The sequence below is a fragment of the Rhipicephalus sanguineus genome, chromosome 7, assembly GCF_013339695.2.
Source record: "Rhipicephalus sanguineus isolate Rsan-2018 chromosome 7, BIME_Rsan_1.4, whole genome shotgun sequence".
NCBI lineage: Eukaryota > Metazoa > Arthropoda > Arachnida > Ixodida > Ixodidae > Rhipicephalus > Rhipicephalus sanguineus.
In genome coordinates, this window is record NC_051182.1 from 145,582,451 (window position 1) to 145,600,074 (window position 17,624).

The 17,624-nt window shown below is 44.4% G+C and overlaps 1 protein-coding gene across 1 annotated transcript; it reads left to right on the forward strand.

The window, feature by feature from the left end:
- Nucleotides 1-998: 998 nt before the first annotated feature.
- LOC125759217 (uncharacterized) lies at nt 999-8,602 on the forward strand. Its single transcript, XM_049417620.1, has 4 exons — nt 999-1,164; nt 2,405-2,540; nt 3,053-3,123; nt 6,426-8,602. The coding sequence occupies exons 1-4, from the start codon at nt 1,054-1,056 to the stop codon at nt 6,708-6,710; spliced, it is 603 nt and encodes a 200-aa protein (XP_049273577.1). The 5' UTR covers nt 999-1,053; the 3' UTR covers nt 6,711-8,602.
- The last annotated feature ends 9,022 nt before the right edge of the window (nt 8,603-17,624 follow it).

Sequence of the window (17,624 nt, forward strand, 5' to 3'; positions counted from 1 at the left end):
TAAAATTCAACCTCTGAGTGGTTTAGGGGCCCTTTAAGAGGGATTGCTTGCATGAGCAATACATTGGCTGCTGTGATGGAAAGTGAGAAGAGTTTTCTGTGTGGCTTGTTAAAGGGACCTTAAACCACCCCCGGTAATTCTTTAACATTTCAAGGGGGGGGGGTAAATGCGAGCCTTGAGTTCAGAATGCCGTTGTGATCAGCGTTGTCAAACGCGGCAGCACTTCGCGTCACTGGCTTGCCACAAAATAAAAAAACAATCCCACGCTCCTCTCCAGCCCTTTCGGTATACTCAGCGTGGGCAGCAACGTCACCACTCACATCTGGTCATGTCAGCAACAAAAAGAACCTGTTTGTCTTCTTGCAGCTACACATGCTCGCCGCTCTTCCTCCTTGCACGGTGAGTAGGAGCACTCTGCAAGGAGGAGAGACGAACTGATAAACGGAGTGTAGCGAAGAAAAGAGCGAAGCGAGAGAGGGCCGCGTTTCAATCACTGAACACGTGTAACTCCGCTATTATGGCACCTTTTAGAAATATTCTTGCGGCTACATGTTTGTTGAAGACTCATGCATAACTGCAACACTACAACTATGTTTCGACCTCTGTGTGATTTAGGGGTCCTCTGAAGTCATTTTGTTTCTTGAAGGTGTAATCACTTCTTGTGCATTTATGAAGATGCATTTATATTTACATCTGATGAAAAATAAAGTTAGTTGAAAGTTTGCACTTTACCGTGGCGAGATCTCGCCTTTGTCTCTTTGTCTAGTGGTGCGCATTTTACGTCCTTCGATAGCTTGTGGCAGAGATGAAAAATTTTATCTGTGCATTGCACCATGTGCCGTATTAATATGCATAATCTGCGCACTTTTCTTGTTGCTTTAAAGCTTCAAAAAGGAGGGAATGCCACGTTTCACACACCAGATATTTGATTAAGCCTTTTCAATTTCCTTTCTTTTCTCTTTGCGCTTTCAGTGCATAGACGAACAGCCATTGGAGGACAAAGACAACGCATGTCATCAAGGCGAATCCGAAGTTTCAGCTGCTGCAGACTGCATGGATGATCACAAGCGAGAGCTGGTTGCAATGGAGAGGCACAATATTATCCGTGAAATGTCAGTGGAGGAAATTATTTTGGCATTTCCCGTCTTCAGGGAAGAGTCATCTGTGAGTTTAACTTCCTATAAACATACATTCTGGTTTTGGGACGGTAAACCCCAGCAATTATTTAACTTTTTATAAACATGGATTCTTTATCCTAAACTGAAGCATACGAATTGCAGCTTGAAATGCTTCTGTGTGAGCTGAGAACGTCCAAAATTACTCTCACATCAACTCAGTACCTAAATGATGAAAAATTCGTACAGGAGGTGTGCTGGAGCTGTTGTTACGGCATGCGGACTTCTCTTCTTCAAGTCTGCAACTGCTTTCAGTCTATGCTATCTAAAGTGAGATTTGTAGACTACATTAAAAATTGGGATGTGGGCCTTCTAGAGTGAAACATTGTCTTTATCTTTGCATATTATATCTCCAGACTAACTTGTACATGGCAAATGGATCAGTCTCTCATTTTATGGCAGTCTGCAAAACATTCAGTACTGCAGAGATGGTTATTTCAATTTATACACCTTAATGGATACAGTCCCACAAGTTTTTACAAGTCTTCACCTTGCTTAAAAACACCATGCACAGTGCATTCCTTCGTTATAAAAGCTGACGCACTGACAGTTTATTTATTGCCTAATGGCCACGCACGACACGTAAAGATTACTCGCTCTTGAATGTCCTGCTCTGGTTCGTAAGCTCAGAATCGGTGCTTTGCAAAGTCTCGACAGTGGTCTTGAAGAGGTTCTTCCACCATTTGGGGTACCCACTCATGTATTAAAGTACTCCTATCAATGCTCCCAAATCTTTCATGACATCTGTGTATTTGTGCTCATTCTACGATTTTACATATGTTGAGTCAGCTTTTGCAAAACATTCATCGCTGTTAAGTTTGCCAACTTGCAAACTCTGAAAGCTTCATTGGACTTTGAGAGAACCGATCCTCGCCACAGTGACCAAACTACTATTTCGTCATGCTGCTAATCACAAAGGTGTGGGTTTGATTCCCAGCAGCGGGAGTTGCAAAATCTCGGAGTTAATATATTTCAACATAGAAGATGTATGGAAGTTCACAGTGCAACGGTTGCTCATTGCATTTAATTTGTTGTTAAAAGCGATATGATATTAACTGCGTTGGCTGTGTATGTTACGACAGGTTTGTACTTAGGGCACATTTCTAAACAGCGTGCACTATCCGATACTTGCCTATGAGATGGTGCGATGGCTCAACACAAACCAACGAAGAAGGAGAAGTATACATTGCTGTGGTGTTCAGCTGTTTGCTGTTGTTACCCCTTTTCAGCTGCTTGGGGAGTTCAGGGTCCTCTGGAACACCGACATCGTTGACTGCTTCGAGAAGGGCATCAAGAAGCTGTTCCTCGTGCTAATGAACTGCGGCACGAGCGAAGAGATTCAGGCAATTTCTGAGCCGGACAACGGTATGCTTACTGTTGCGACGCTTACAGTTTACTGCAAGTCATTCATTTTTTCTTTCTTTTAAAACCCCCACAGGTGTTTCGCACACATGGCTGTCGTTTGGCTAGTTGCATTAGAATAGAACCTGAAACGCATATTCCATTACACTGAAACCTCGACATAACGAACACAGATATAATTAATTATTGGTTATAACGAAGTAAGCGATCAATATGTTGTCATCTATACAGTATTACAAATAAAGGTTTATAACGAATTTTCGGATATAACGAAGTTATTTTCATGGCAGATGTGACTTATAATGAAGTTTGAGTGTAAATGGGAGTTTCATTTACTGAGAAAGTTGTGTAAAGTTGCAACAGCCAAATACAAAACAAATCAAATTTGAAGCAGTTGTGTGACAATTTCGACTAAGCAGTTTCTGCTTATTGAGATACTACTGTACTTACATTACAAATCTTCTCAATCGTTTAACCACAATTTTTCTAAAATATGTTGCCCTCCGTTGCTGCAGATATTCTTCTTGTGGTGTTGAACTCCATTGCCAGGAGATGCGGGGAGGAGCTGGATTCCATCTTGGTCAAGGTAGGTCAGCATGTGGCCCATGAACATCATTTGGAGGCTGTGTCACATGTAAAAGTTCAGTGGCATTGTGAAACACACCTGATGACGAACATGTTCGTTAAACTCACTTCACCGTGCCAGAGAGATTGACACCAATAACACTACTCCAAAGGTTAAGTGCGAAACTTTTTTGTATATGTGTGCATTCATTCAAATTTCATAAACGTTGCTGTCCCATTTGAAATTTAAACTGTCATTCTTTTTTGTTGTATTGCTTCTTGCTTTGGCTCATGACTAATATTGATAAGGTTTTGTAATTGTAATGTTTACTTTGTTTACACTAGAAGTCATGCTCCCTGTTGTTCTTAGCTGGAGTATTGCGATGTTTCGCGAACATTCCCTCAAATAAGTGTACTGCGCGATGTCCCAGCTAGTTTACTGATCGACACTGCCTTAATGCTGAAATGAGACATTCCTGCATAGGAGCATGCTGTTGAAGTTTTCTTAGAGTCTGTAATGTGACTGAGGTTATTAAACTCATCAGGCGTAACAAAATGCAACCTCCCTCTTCAGGTCATACTTCGTAGTTCCTTACATCATTGCAGTGACTGTTATGATTTAAATGAAACATACTCTCAGTTTTCCTGGAGTTTCAACAGCGTGCAGCAAAGAAACTCTCCTCTGAAAATGTACTTTCTTTCATGTCGCTGTTGTCTACGTTAAGAAATTCAATGTCTGCTTAAAACATTAGATCATCAAAAAAAAAGTTTGTTTGAGTCCTTGCAATCTTTAAAATGACACTCAAGTGAAACAATGAATCAGTTTACATTAATCAATTGTACTTTGAGGACTCAAATGTGATTAATTTCATCATCATAGGTTCATTAGTAGAGGAGAAAATAAAGGTCAAAGTTTCATTTCGCACCGAAATCTCTGTGCATGACGTCACGGATTTCATAGTGTATTTTTCGTATTTTGGCTACATTGGCTCAACGCAATTTCCAGAAACTTCATATTGTTAAGTCTATCGCCCCCTGAGAGGACAACGTACTTTATTTTTACTGATTAGAAACTATGTAGGACTTGGTAGACGCCATGACAATCTGTGACGTCACGGCATTTGGTGCGGGAGTTTCAAGGTGGTGTCCCTTAGAGCACTGCACGGGCCGATTTTTCCGGCCCGAGCCCGGCCCGGCCCGAAAACGCCATGCTCCGGCCCGCCCGAGACCGGCCCGGTGTTCTTAAATGTGGCCCGTACCCGGCCCGGGCCTGAAAGGTTTGGGCCCGGCCCGGCCCGGCCCGGTCTGTTTCCGCTAGTTATGCCTTGAGCATAAAGGAGGCACTGTCCAACCTTCGGTTATTGTGAAGATACCTGCGGCACGCAAAATATATTGCAAATTCTGAAGCGATTTCTCAGATAGAAGTGCTTTCATTCGTGCATAGCCAGTGCTTAAAGGGGTCATGAACCACTTTTCCAAGTAATGATCTAATGGCCTCAGTATCGGAGTGTACTGCCTCCCGAATCGATTGCCGCAAAAATTTCTCGAATCCGTCAAGAATCAGCGGAGTTACGGGGGTTTGGCGCACGCTCCCAGCGCTTTCTCTCTTTTCTCATGCCGACGAGCGCACTGGAAGCTAGACAGGGAGGGATGGCATGGGGGAAAGAAGTTACGCCAGCGCGCGTCATGAAATGCGATCGCTCTCCCGCTGTGATTCGCTTGCGCGAGTGCGGCTACCATGTACTGAGGAGTGCGGTGCCGGCAAGTGGCGGCACCCCGCGGCAAGAAGCGCATCTGATCCGAACGCCGCTCTCGATTTACGTCGGCTATCGGCCAATAAGCATGCTATGTCTCTTGCGACGTACAGCGGACAGACGCCCCGCCCACCGACGAGAGTGAGAACCGGCCTCTGTTTGAAAAGAGGGTGCCTGGGGAAAAGGCAACTTCGCGCTCCGCTTGTGGCCATTACGCGGCGCGCACGACTGTAATATTTGGCAGAGCAGTTCATAGCCGTGTCAGCTTTCCGCAGGATGTGTTTTTTCAATCAGCCCAAGGGGTGCTTCATGACCCCTTTAAGCGAAACGAGGTCCCCGCCATCTTTTACGTGAAAATTTGTTTTCATTGCGAAGTTATTTAAAACGAAACACTCGTGCCAGACGTGTGTGCCATAACGGTGTGTTGAATGAAGGGTGGTTTAAATAAAACTAATCAGTCTGTGTGTGTGTTAGTTATTCCCAGAATCCCGGATCGCTTCTCTCATCACTCCAGTTGTGAGCCACACTCGGCGAAACGAGTGTCGCTATGGCCTGGCGCCTCACCACTAGTAATGGGAAAATCAACAACGGCGTTCGCCCTGTGATAAGAGTTGATCCACATCTTGAACTTAAACTACACGAAAAACAGTTCCTTAGACATTAATGACTCACAAGTGGCGTTGACCAGTCTACGGAGTCACGCACGCGGAAACAGGCTCGGCGCGGGCATGCGAGCGTAACTGCACACTCAGAATGTTTCCGTAGATACAAACGCGCAAATCTTATATACACTAATCTAGGCAGTTTACCGTTGCTTTCCTTACACGGTACCCAAGAATGTCTTTCACTCACTATAATGGTGGAAACCTATGTTGGGCGTTTCTTGAAATTGCGTCTGGCATACCGATGGAGCAAAATTGTAGACGTCTTGTACTGTGTAATTTCTGTGCACGCCAAAGCACTCCAGGTGCTTTGGCGTGCACAGAAATTACCCGGAGCCCTCAACAACGGCATCTCATATAGCCTGGGTCGCTTCGGGAAGTTAAACCCCGCAAAACAACAAAAACAAAGCCGAACGACGTACACACGCAATTATACAGATACGTATGAGACCCGGGCCTAATACGGGCCTGGCTCCGGCCCGAGCCCGACCCAAGCCCGAAGATCACAGGCCCGAGCCCGGCCCGGGCCCGATCCAACAATCCCTTACCCGGCCCGGCCCGCGGGCCGGGCCCGGGCTTTCGGGCTGGCCCGGGCCCGTGCAGTGCTCTAGTGTCCCTACCCACATTTTCTTTTTGCGCGTTTTCTCACTTACCGAGCGTCTTCTCGTGGCAAAAGTGGTGACTTTGGAATTGTGATAGAATAGTTTGACTGATATGAGAAGAATTTTTTTTCTCTTTAGCATCCCTTTAAACAAACACTTGAAGCTGTAATTCTACGTACTGTTCAAAATGGTACCTAGCTTATATTTGAACAATACCTGCACCGTTGCTACAGTTTTCTGAAAGTGAAATTGCAACAGCAGGCAAAGAGACGTGAATTCTGATGGGCCACTTCTTCCACTCGACAGGGCAACGCGCTGCCAACGCCCTGCCTTGTCACGTCTGACTACAAAAACATCGATATGTTCGTCAATGGTTCCCGTCTGTTTGCTGCGTCCTCCCTGCTCGGAGGCCTCTGCGCGTTGTTCGCATCCTTCTGGCTCCTCCAGTTGGAGTACTCCCAGTGCGGGCAGGGCATCATGACGTTCCTGGAGCACGCATTTCTTGACTTCGACTACACCACACCACAGGGCAAATGCAAGAGGTTCATCAACTTGTACAGGAGAGTAACAGCCGTTGACTCTCGTCGATGATCTAGGGTAGTCGCTAAATCTCTAACTTGCAAGCCCTTCAAACAGTTGCACCCTATGGCACTTGCTTGCATTTTCTTTCTTGAAAACTCTGCACTCAGAACGGTCCTATAAAAAAATGTTATGTCGTGCCATTAGCGTGCGCACGCATCCGCAATGACCTGAAAGTAGTGTCATTATAAAACCTTGGCAGCACAAACAAACAAGGCACAGAAGAGCAGTATCGTTTGTTTCTGCTACCAAGTTTTATGAATTTAACTGACTAGCCCGCTTATCTACCTTTCCAAAAGTAGCGGCCTTGTGGTGTTCGAGCAAGAAAGGGCACGCAAGATCAATGACAGGCATTGCAGGGGACAGAAATACACCCCAATGGATGCAATTGTTTTTAGAGTGTAGTCATTGTCATGTGCAATTATTGCAAGTCATAGACCTCCTTGAGCATTTGAGTGAGGTTTTGTACTGTTGTCAGACCGTTCATCACATAGCTGTAACAATTGAAGAAATGTAGCAAACTGTGCAGTACGGTGTGACTTCTACATCTTTAACCACTGTCAATGTCACAGTTGAGAAAAGAGGTAGTGCAGAGTTCGGTGTGTTAGTTCAATTCAGTTGTACTCTATGTTCATAATCAAAAGTACACAATAGCTGAGCTAGCTGGTCCATAAAGAAAGGCTGTGACCAAGCAGCTGATGGAGAATGCCTGGGCTTGATTTCGCCCGAAATTGTTTTTTTTTTTTTATGGACAATAGCTGCTATGAAGATTGGCAACAGCAGCTGCAGTGTGGGAGCCAGTTTGTAATGTGCTATTCCAGTGTAAAAGAGAAATAATAACAGACTGTCATTAAACAGAATGTTCCGTTTAAGCCTCATTTACTGAGAGATGAACACGGCTGCAGAATTCAAGCACAATATCAATTGTAGATGCTGTTGTTCCAATTAAGAGACTTAGAGTCTACCGTACATAAGCTTTTATTCCAGATATCTCAAAATGGTTTCATTTCTACAGTGTTGCGTTAATGGTGTTTTATATTTTTATATGTTGCAAGTAATTTTGGTTCAAAGCCAGTGTTTCTTTCCAGAAAAAAGATTGCTGACATCGCACTCTAAGATAATAAAAAAATTGTTGCTGGACAAGTTGGCATGACGTGATTAGAAAGACAATCCTACTGTATATTCATACAAGTTTGAAGATTGACAAATGTAACGTCTTATATGTATACTAGTCTGTCTTTGTGTGGGCATGCTGGTTTAATTAAAGTCATGTTAAATGCAGTCTATGCCTCTAGTCACATGGTACATCAATCTTGCCCTCATTTTAAACTTGGCCTGAACCAATGCGTGCAACATATACCTGTATGTACGCATATAGATTGTCATAAGTGCCTTGAAAAACTTTTCACTTGCTGTTTCAATAAGCAGTTTTCATTAAAGGCACGTCAGTTGATACAGTCACGTTAGACTTTCTTGAATCTTTGATGGGAGAGTTGTATGTCCACTGATTATGGAGCAGTGCTCTAAAGTTGAATACCTTTGTTTTGTCGCTGTGATCTTCACTTCATGCCAGCAAAAGGCTGGCGTGATGTGCCTGTACAAAAAAAAGAACATTCTGTTTGTTAACACTTTTGTTGCATTTCCACTGTATCACAATATTGTTGTATTTTCTACAGTGTGTGTTGTTTTGTAAAATACGAATTTAGTCACAGTCATTATTTCATCTGTGAGCTGTTATGTTAATGTTTTATGTATGATACAGGTCTACATATGTCCTTTAGACTAACGACCAAGCTTTTATATCAGGATTTAGCTCTTTCCTCTGCATTTTATGAAGGCTGTCTTTTGTAAAAATTTTGTAGCGATGCAAATTGTGAGAATAAACATTTGCAGTTTTTGTTTTACTATTTGGCAGTGTCTGTTTTGGTTACGAAGGAATTTTTGTTCTTAAGGTGCAGCCTTTTTAGAGGCTGTTCAGATATGGTCTGCTCGTTGGTATCGAATGCAATCGATATTGGCACCGAAATGAAAAACCAGAAGGTGCACGGTTTAGGATTTGGGAACGTCTAATGCCAAACTCCTGTTGCAGTGGACGCGGGATGTGCCTTCTGTAAGGCCATTCCAGACGCTGATGAACGCTAGGAAGAAGATCATGCCACTGCTGCCCGAAAATAACGTTTCAGGGAAGGCCACAACCTACAATAGAACTCTATGCTTATGCATCACTTAGACAACTCCCAAAGGAGATTCTGCGTGTTTTTCTTTTTACTTTTGCATATATTTGCTAGTTAAAGGAGCACTGAGGCCAAAATTCGGCACCTTGTCTTTTTTTCTGTTGCAATAAGTAGCTAACGACCAACTTATCATGGCTGGAAAGCTCGTTTGCTCGAGTACGTGACAGATAATTATTTGGAGACGGTTTTATAGCGTCCAGTCGCAGTTTCGAATTCAGAGCTCCGAGTGAGGCAGGACCCAATATGGTTTTCCTGTAAACATGAGTGAGCACACAAAACCATGGGCACATGAGCACCGCATTGACATCTCTTTTCAACGAAAGCTCCCTCCATGGGTGCTGCTATAATCCTCTCTGAGACATTGTAAATATGCGTGACCTACCAAAAATGCACTGCGGAGGCAAGGACACCAGCCTTTGTACTCCCATGCAAGTCTCATGCCCCATGCCCCCTCTTTCCGTTCAGAAGGTCTGCTGGAGAGTGCGTTCACAAGTATCGTGACAGCCAACACAAACTTGTGATGCAGGTGGCGGTTGGTTGTTTACACAAAAACCAAAGGCGCGTTTCGCGTGCAGTGGCGCGACACGCATTTTAAAATTGATTTTAAATACATTCTAGGCTACATTATCCGTTGATATGCCGTAGATTATGCGTGTGTGTCCACCAAAATCTATCCCACAAGTTACCTCGCCTTCAAAATTTTGTGTCAGTACTCCTTTGAGGGCACAAGATGGGCATAGGCCTGTTTTATTGTGAAAGGCAGGAGTATATATGTGACCCATTACTTAAGCAGTAGTGATGCTAACCACAAGTGTTATTTCATTGGTCATTTTAGAGGCGTTGAATGTTAGGCGAGTTAGCGTTTTAACACAATGATAGCAAAGAATATTGGAAAAGAGGATAAAATGCTGTTTACTCTTGGTCAAAACTTAGCTTCTGCTGATACTTGTGTAAAAAGCTGACCTTGCAAAAGTTGAATTACGCCTGCTCTTTCCCACACACAAGAAATGAAAGAGAACTAAAAGTGAGACAAAGAGAAAAAGATGTAACCAACGGAGCACTCGAACAGAAAAAAATATGTAAAATGTAGAACACGGTTATACATTTGTCTACGAGCGAAAGGTTAAATAAAGAGACTTATATTCAGTAAGGAGCGAGGGAAGTGGGGAACTTGTGCGTTGCGTTTTCACTGTTTGCTCTTGAGGGTGAAAAGGGGTGCAGGCGAAAATTTTGGGGTATTTCCCCTTTGACCCGGCTGACCCTGGGACAGGGTGGCGTTACTCGCATAGGCAGTGGGGCAGGAGCTTCAAACCCCTGCGAAATTTTTCAATTTTGCATGTGTATATGTACACGCATGCAAACGTGCGCACAAGCATACATAACGTATGGTTGAATACCCCAAAAAAATTTTCTGGTTACACCCTTAGTGTTGTTGGTGGGAAGGGGGTGGGTTCAAGCTCTCCCCTCCTTCCAAGTTTTTGAGTTTGTGTATGTACATAATACGCATGTACAAACACAAATGTGCACATAGACGAAGTAGGACCTGCCCCCCTCCCCCCTTCCTCTGAAACAAAAACCCCGGCTGCATCCCTGGACGATTTACATAATGTTGCTGTCGCAAAAGATGTCTTGCCATCGGGGCGGATCCAGGTGCCAACACTAGGGGCGGGGGGGGGCCGAGTACCAAGGCTGACGTCGCCGCCTCAGCAGTACATTTTAGGGGGTCACACAACAGCCCAGAGGGGATTATGGCGGCGCCTAAGAAGCTTTCGTTGGAAATGTGCATAGGGAAGCAGGAAAGGGCAGGGAGATGAGGAGAAAAGTACACTCTAAGAAAAAATCGAGTGTTTGGGGAGTATTTCTGCCACAGAGGTATAATGGTCATCCACCTCGCGTGTTTTCCTCGCGGTATCGCCGCGGTCCCGGCACTTCCCGGTCACCAATGGCACGCGCGTTATCAGCGTGACATAGCATTTTTGATGGGAAAGTGACGAGTGCCGGGTTTTCAAGAAAGGAAACGTGAGCAAGCCAGATGACCATTATTGTGGTGTGGCAGAAATACTCCCCAAATTCTAGATTTTTTCTTAGGGTGTAGAGAAAGATTCTCCTTCCCCTTTTTGGGCAGTGGTAGCCAAAGCAACCTGACAAAGGGGTCAAACTCGACAGGCAACCTGACAAAGGAGGTGGCCGACAGACACTGATGGAAGGGAGGAGGGGGGCTGACAGGATTTGAGAGGAGGGGCGATACCCCCCCCCCCCCCCCGGATCCTCCACTGCTCGCCATTCGGGTGAAAATGCGCCTTTTCTCCCCTACAAGTTCCTTCATTCCTCTCTTTCTCCCTCTATTTTTTTACGCAACTAGCACAACACGGACAAGCTAAAGGTCCAGCTCCACTCTCGAAAGGTATCGAGCGCGTGGTACTCGAAAATTGGCCTTCAGTGTGCCTTGATCGTTAATTCGAGCTTCCATCAACTTGTATACACCGCCGGTTCGTCGACTCAATCACTGGCACTCACCCTAAACATGCGAAACACGTGCTTTTCTTTATAATAGCACCGTTTCATCAGAAGAGTAAATGGCGGTTCACACCACAAAGTTCTTCAAATCTCTCCTCGTGCATGCCAGATAATGGCACCCATTTTACACCCCTACCGCAGCCTCTGGGATTCTCTACGAAGCAGAGGGTGCGACTTAACACTCTCAAAGTACGACAATACCTGCCGTTGCTTTAGCGTTGCTAACAACGTTAGGTTCGAAGGAACAACACAGAAAGCTCTTGGGTCGTTTAGAAATTAAGCTTGCCGTACTCGCTTGTGGCATATTGTTCGTCATCATTTCTAAACAATATTGTAAAGCATCTGAAACAAGTCAGAACGTTCACGGATCACGCATAGACCCACCTTATCTATCCATAGACCCATAGATCCATCCAGCCGACCACCAACTCGCCGCTATTTCCGTGCCATTTCCCGCTCCGACTGTCCGTGCTTGTCCGGTGGTTAACGGGTTAACCATTAAAAATTCTACGTGGTTAGGACGTCAGTAGACGTCAGGTTATGCGCGGCATCGTCCCGCAGTGTCTTTGTCGCCATGGGAGACGTGTTTTGCCTGGTAATGCTGGAGAGCGGCAGCAGGCGAAAGCTGAAGCTGCAAACGGGTGCCTACGAGGAGTTACTCGCGGGACTCTCCGGAATCGACGAATTCGACTCTCGTAACACCCTGGTAGACTCCTTTGTACTCCATGCATGCACTTTTGATACGTATTGCGCGTGTTGAATACGGTGTTAATTCGAACACCGTATTAAATATCGCGGCAACGTTGGAGTGGCGAGCACCGTTTTGCTGCACATTCTACTGAAAGGTGTTCCCCGTTCCAAAATGGTGTTCGCCGTACAAGTTCCGCGATCGTGTCAGCAGCGATTTTCCCCAAATGTACGAGGAGAAAGGGGTGGGGGTATAGAAGGGATTGATTGTATTGTTGCTAGGTTTTCTTGTTCGTGTATGCTCTATATCATTGCTTCACCAATAGTTTTTCTAGCAACAAGATTGGCCCAAATACTCTATTTGGTTTTTCTTTTTTTTTTGAATACATATCCGCTAGACTCTTGGGGAACTGTAGATTCTGGATTGTGATCGAAGCGACAGCTTTCCATGACATGCTTCACGTGATAACCTAGGAGCATTATAAACATACAGACGAAACGATATGTTATTATTTCACTTTGCAAGGTGTCCCACGAGGCAGGCATTGTTTTCATGCCCACGAATTCAATTCAATCACTCGCCGGTCATAAATATTGGATAATTACCAGGCTAGCGCTTATCAGTGAACATCTCGCGAGATGTTCACTGATAACCTGAAGTTTGCGGAATTGCGGACATCACGATCGTGATGTGGATCAATGAAAATTGGACGGGCATATGTTCTTGGCATTGCTGGCAGCAGCCATATATATGCCGTTTTATAAGTCTTAGGAAGATTATCGGTTTTGGTTATTATCGATTAATCAGTTTAGTGTTAAGGACTCTTTGTTAAGAGACTGGTATCACTTAGCCCAAATTAAGTTAAACACAATTGTATTCCATGTGCTGTAGCCTGGCTTGCAGTGCATAAAGCTGGTTCTAAATGAAATACCACTCACTCTCTAATAGATTCAGATATTTGATGCCGATTTGGAAGACTTCGTGGATCTGATGCCCGGTGATGTGGTACCGCACAAGGCAAAGGTGCGCGTTGTGCGGAAAAACAATCCTGCTCCGAGTTCCGTGGCTGCATCTCCTGTCAAAGCCAGCTCTTCAACCAGTCACCCTTCGCAGCAGTTTGTGTAAGTGTTCATTTGTAGCGCACATCTAACTTGCCTTCGTTGCACTAAGCGTGCATGGTGGCTCGAGGACACTATATATACGTGGTGCATTTGTCTAGAGCAGGTGAAGCATTACAGAGTTCACCAATTCAAACAAGACAGAAGTTCAAAGTAAGATGGAGGCTTTGAGCGATGGGAAATTGTTGAACAGGGATTGTCACTGGAGCCAACGTTTCGACAGGAGGACTTGTCTTTGTCAGGGCACTAAAATGACAATGCCAATTTAAAGGTGACGAGCAGTATTGGCTAGGCTCGCTAAATTACTCTTTGCAATGCCTGAATCTGCATATTAATTAAATTACTTATATTACTATATTAAGGGACAGCTTAATGAAACTACCAAAGTGACTGAACTACCGAAGAATAAAAATGAGTTGGAGCACATTTCTCCAAGAAAGGAAACACAAGCAACACAGATAATGGTTACAGTTTACACCCTAAAGAGAGTAAACTCTTTTTAGAGTGTAGCGGTTTATAGAGCAAATGGGGGTGACTCTCCTGCAAAAAAAGTGTAGTTGGGCGGGCCATGCAATGCTGGAGCAGAAAATTAAGTGCTGTGATGAAATTGAGAAAATCGCAGACATAACCTGGAATTGGTTGGTGCCAGACAGAAGCAATTGGATATTGCTGGCATGGATTTTTGTCCCCCATTGCACATAAAAACATCACTATAATAAAAGGTAGTCATACATAAATAATCTGTAAAAGCTTGCCTGTTGGTGGTATGCAGTATGCAAGCCGTATATTGTGCAATCCTGTTCGAAACTGATTAGGCGCTCTCCTTTAGAGGCCCTGCGACTAGGGCTTTGAAATTATACATACTGTTTCAAAAGAGTGCATAAAAATTTTCTCTACAACATGATGCAGCTTTCAAACAAGGTTAAGAGAGTACAATGACCTTTACTGTGCTATGTCGTTCTCATTTTGGACAAATTTTCAGGCACCAAATTGCACCGAGGTCACCTGCGTCACCTGAGAAAGTTTTCCACATTTCCCGACAGGGAGACCAGCTGCATTACAGCATCCAGTCCAGGTATGCCTGTAGTTTTGCTTTGCCACATTGTAGGCTTCGTTGTGTTCAAGCATCGTTGTTGTCTCCATGGGCTTAGTGATGACACACTGTGCACTTTTTGTGGGACCATAGTAAACTGGGGGGGTACTGTATCTCAAAAAGAGATAGATTTCACACTCCAGTTCAATTCATCAATGTGCCGTATCACTATCGCAAATGGAACAGGTTACTATTTTTGATGGACTAGTTTTCATACTTACATATATAAACAAATGAAAATCAATAATGGAACATCTCCTGTTGTTCCTTCACATCATTTTGCACACTATTACAGGGTTACTTCAATGTTCCTCGGTTTTACATTTCACTCCATCTCACTTTAAGCAAACGGTGTCTTGGTTTTTTTTTGTTTTTTTCACGTTGGATATCTGGGCTGGCAAGTGCGCATTGTAGCTAAGGTGTAAATAATGTGGTTGACATTTTAATATGCATTCCTCCGAAGGCGTTTAGCATATGTGTTTGCACTTGCATGCAGAGACTAAATTCTTGAAGCACTTCGCAGTGCCACGCAGTAATCTCTGAACTGTTGGCCCTGTATAGCAACGCAAGCTGTCCGGTCGCAGCTTTCACACCGCTGTTTGTGTTGTGCATTCCAGTGGTTTCATTAAGTACAGTTCTTCGCAGTTCTTCGCATTAAGTACAGTTCTTCGCTGTCGTCAATTGTTGGGACAATTGGCGTCACAGGCCGTCGATGCGCAGCCACACGCACGCTGGCGTGCAACCACCGCACGCTGACAACCCTTCAGAAGTACAGCCAACTGTTAAAAAATATGCGAAATAAACTCTGTTTATCGGAACGGTCGCATCTTCAAGTGGAATTTCAATGTTTTTGTAATTTTTTCCTATTTTCTTTGGTATCTATCTTAAAAGTGTTTTTCCTTTTTGTGCATTTAGGTCATTGTATAAAAACGGGTGATGTGCTTTGCTCTTTTGCAGTGATGTCAGCGTAGCGCCAACTATCTGCACATTGGGCGACGTTCTTACGCAAGCACCTTACGTCAATATTAAGAAGAGCAGCAATTCTGATGCCGAGGCTTTGGAATCAATGATAACGTGAGCTCACTTTTCTAATTTTCAGGCTTTAAATATTTGCGCTTTATGTGTGAACTTAAAGCCTCCGACAGTGCAAAACCAGGCTTGTCTGTAGGTCCTTGTGTATGCAAAGGTGGTTTGTTGCATACTCGGACGAATGCAGCACGACGTAGACGAAGACAAATAAAACGGCCTGAAACAGCAATCAGCACTGATGTATTCATTGATCAACACACAAAAGACAAATCAAAATAAATAGCTAGACAGGCTGTCAAGAAAGTGGGCTGCAACAAACCAATAACACCTACACTTGGGCGAGTTGGTACATACTCGGACAACTACAGCGCGACAAGAGACACAGACAGACACAGACGAGCGTATGAAAAAGTTCCGACTGCAAAGTTGGCAAACGCTCCTGGCACTGAAAGGTGCTGATGCTATGCCTCCAAACAAAATAGCGCTGGTTTTGGTCTTTACCATGGAGCACTTAATTCCATGTCTGTTTTTCAGCAGTGTCGAGGACGTACCGGATGCTCCAGCTGCCCACTCGCAAGAAATGAAGCCACTCATTGCACCTGCCCAGTCCAACAAAACAGCAGAGCCCGGAGATGCAGTTATGTAAGTGCACTCTAGGCGTGTACAGTACCCACAGACTGAAACGCGAAAATTCAGGGGCAATCTAACGCACATACTTTCATTTCTGGCGTCTACAGTTCGCGTCGTATCGGCATGATTTTGACTCGAACACTTACACCAGAGCCGACATTACCTTTAGTGGCCCGATTTACAACGATGTGGTGCAGTTATCATAAGCAGTTGCTCATGGCAGTCATTATACTAAAAAAAAACTGTTGCATTTAAATCCTTGAGTACTGTACCAGTATGCAATGTGCTGCATTACTTGGCATGTCAAGCAAAGCCTGATGGCAGTCTATTGCATCCCTTCAGGCACGAATCATGGTGGACTGTTGATGTGTGAAATTCACATACTGTATTTTCTCATATATAACCCGCTCTGAAATACGGGAAAATGCGCTTAAAAAGGAGGGGCGCGGGTTATGTGCGGAGGTTATATGCATGTTTTCTTTTTCTACTTGTAGTGTTAAAGTTAGGGGTGCTATGCAGGGGCGGGTTATATGCAATAAAATACGGTAACTTTATTCTGAGGTGCTCAGTTACTGCATGCAACAAATGCAAGGTCGTAGGGCATTGATTTATGCGTATTCTAGTTAGCCATCATATGTGTCTTTGTTCTATAGTCAGTAACATTGCATTTTTTTTTCTTAGGAAGTACACAAATTGTGTACTATGCATACAATTTATTTTTGCTTGCATTCACACCAAGAAAAGAAAAAAAATTACATCTTTCACCATCGCTCGTTAAACGGTGTGGAACTGGCCTTAATTTTTTGTCTTCTTCTGTTGCAGGAGGTTGTCACGTGTTACGGAGGACCTGCGTGCAATGTTGCCGGACCACCTGGTCACAGACGACGTGAAGCAGCTGGTGCCGAACAGCGCGATCATCCCCAAGCACGAGCACGACCGCAACGACTACCTCAAGTTCGAGCTGCCTTCCTCCTTCGGCGTCTGGTGCGACATTGCCCTTGAGAGGAAAACGCTCATCACCCCCAAACTGAGAAGGCACATCATCACCGTTCTGTTTCAAGCTTGCTACAAAATTTCCCTGTGAGACTTTTTTTTTTCCTCAAAAGCTTCCTTCCATGATTTTGCCCATTTGACTTAATTACTAAATGAGTGTGTGGCGTCTAATGTCGAAGCAATCTTGGCAAGGCCGCGGTGCTGGCAATGGTATAGTTTTATTAAAGGGCCCCTAAACCACCTTCGATAACTTATTAAGTTTTCAAGTAACCGTGCGCATCGAGTTCAGAAAAGCCGTTACGATCAACAATTTCAAACACAGAAGCGCTACGAGTTGCGGGCGCGCCATGAAATAAGAAAAAATAAAGTCCCTTGTCCTCTCCGGGCGTTTCGGTAGCCTTAGTATTGGCTTTGACAGCACCACTCGCATCTGGTCATGTCAGAAGCAAAAAGAACCTGTTTGTCTGCTCGCCACTCTTCCTCCTTGCACTGTGAGGAGACGCACTCGGCCAGTAGGAGAGACAAGCCGACGAACGGAGCTTAGCAAAGGAAAGAGCGAAATGAGCGAGGGCCGCTTTTGGATCATGAGATGCATGTTACTGCGCTATTACCGCACCATTTAGA

What these genes read in the sequence shown, in the direction of transcription:
- LOC125759217 (XM_049417620.1), top strand. Translation starts at nt 1,054, where the DNA reads ATGGATGATCACAAGCGAGAGCTGGTTGCAATGGAGAGGCACAATATT. An exon ending in TCTTCAGGGAAGAGTCATCT is followed by an intron (nt 1,165 to 2,404) that starts GTGAGTTTAACT and finishes ACCCCTTTTCAG; the next exon opens with CTGCTTGGGGAGTTCAGGGT. An exon ending in AATTTCTGAGCCGGACAACG is followed by an intron (nt 2,541 to 3,052) that starts GTATGCTTACTG and finishes CCGTTGCTGCAG; the next exon opens with ATATTCTTCTTGTGGTGTTG.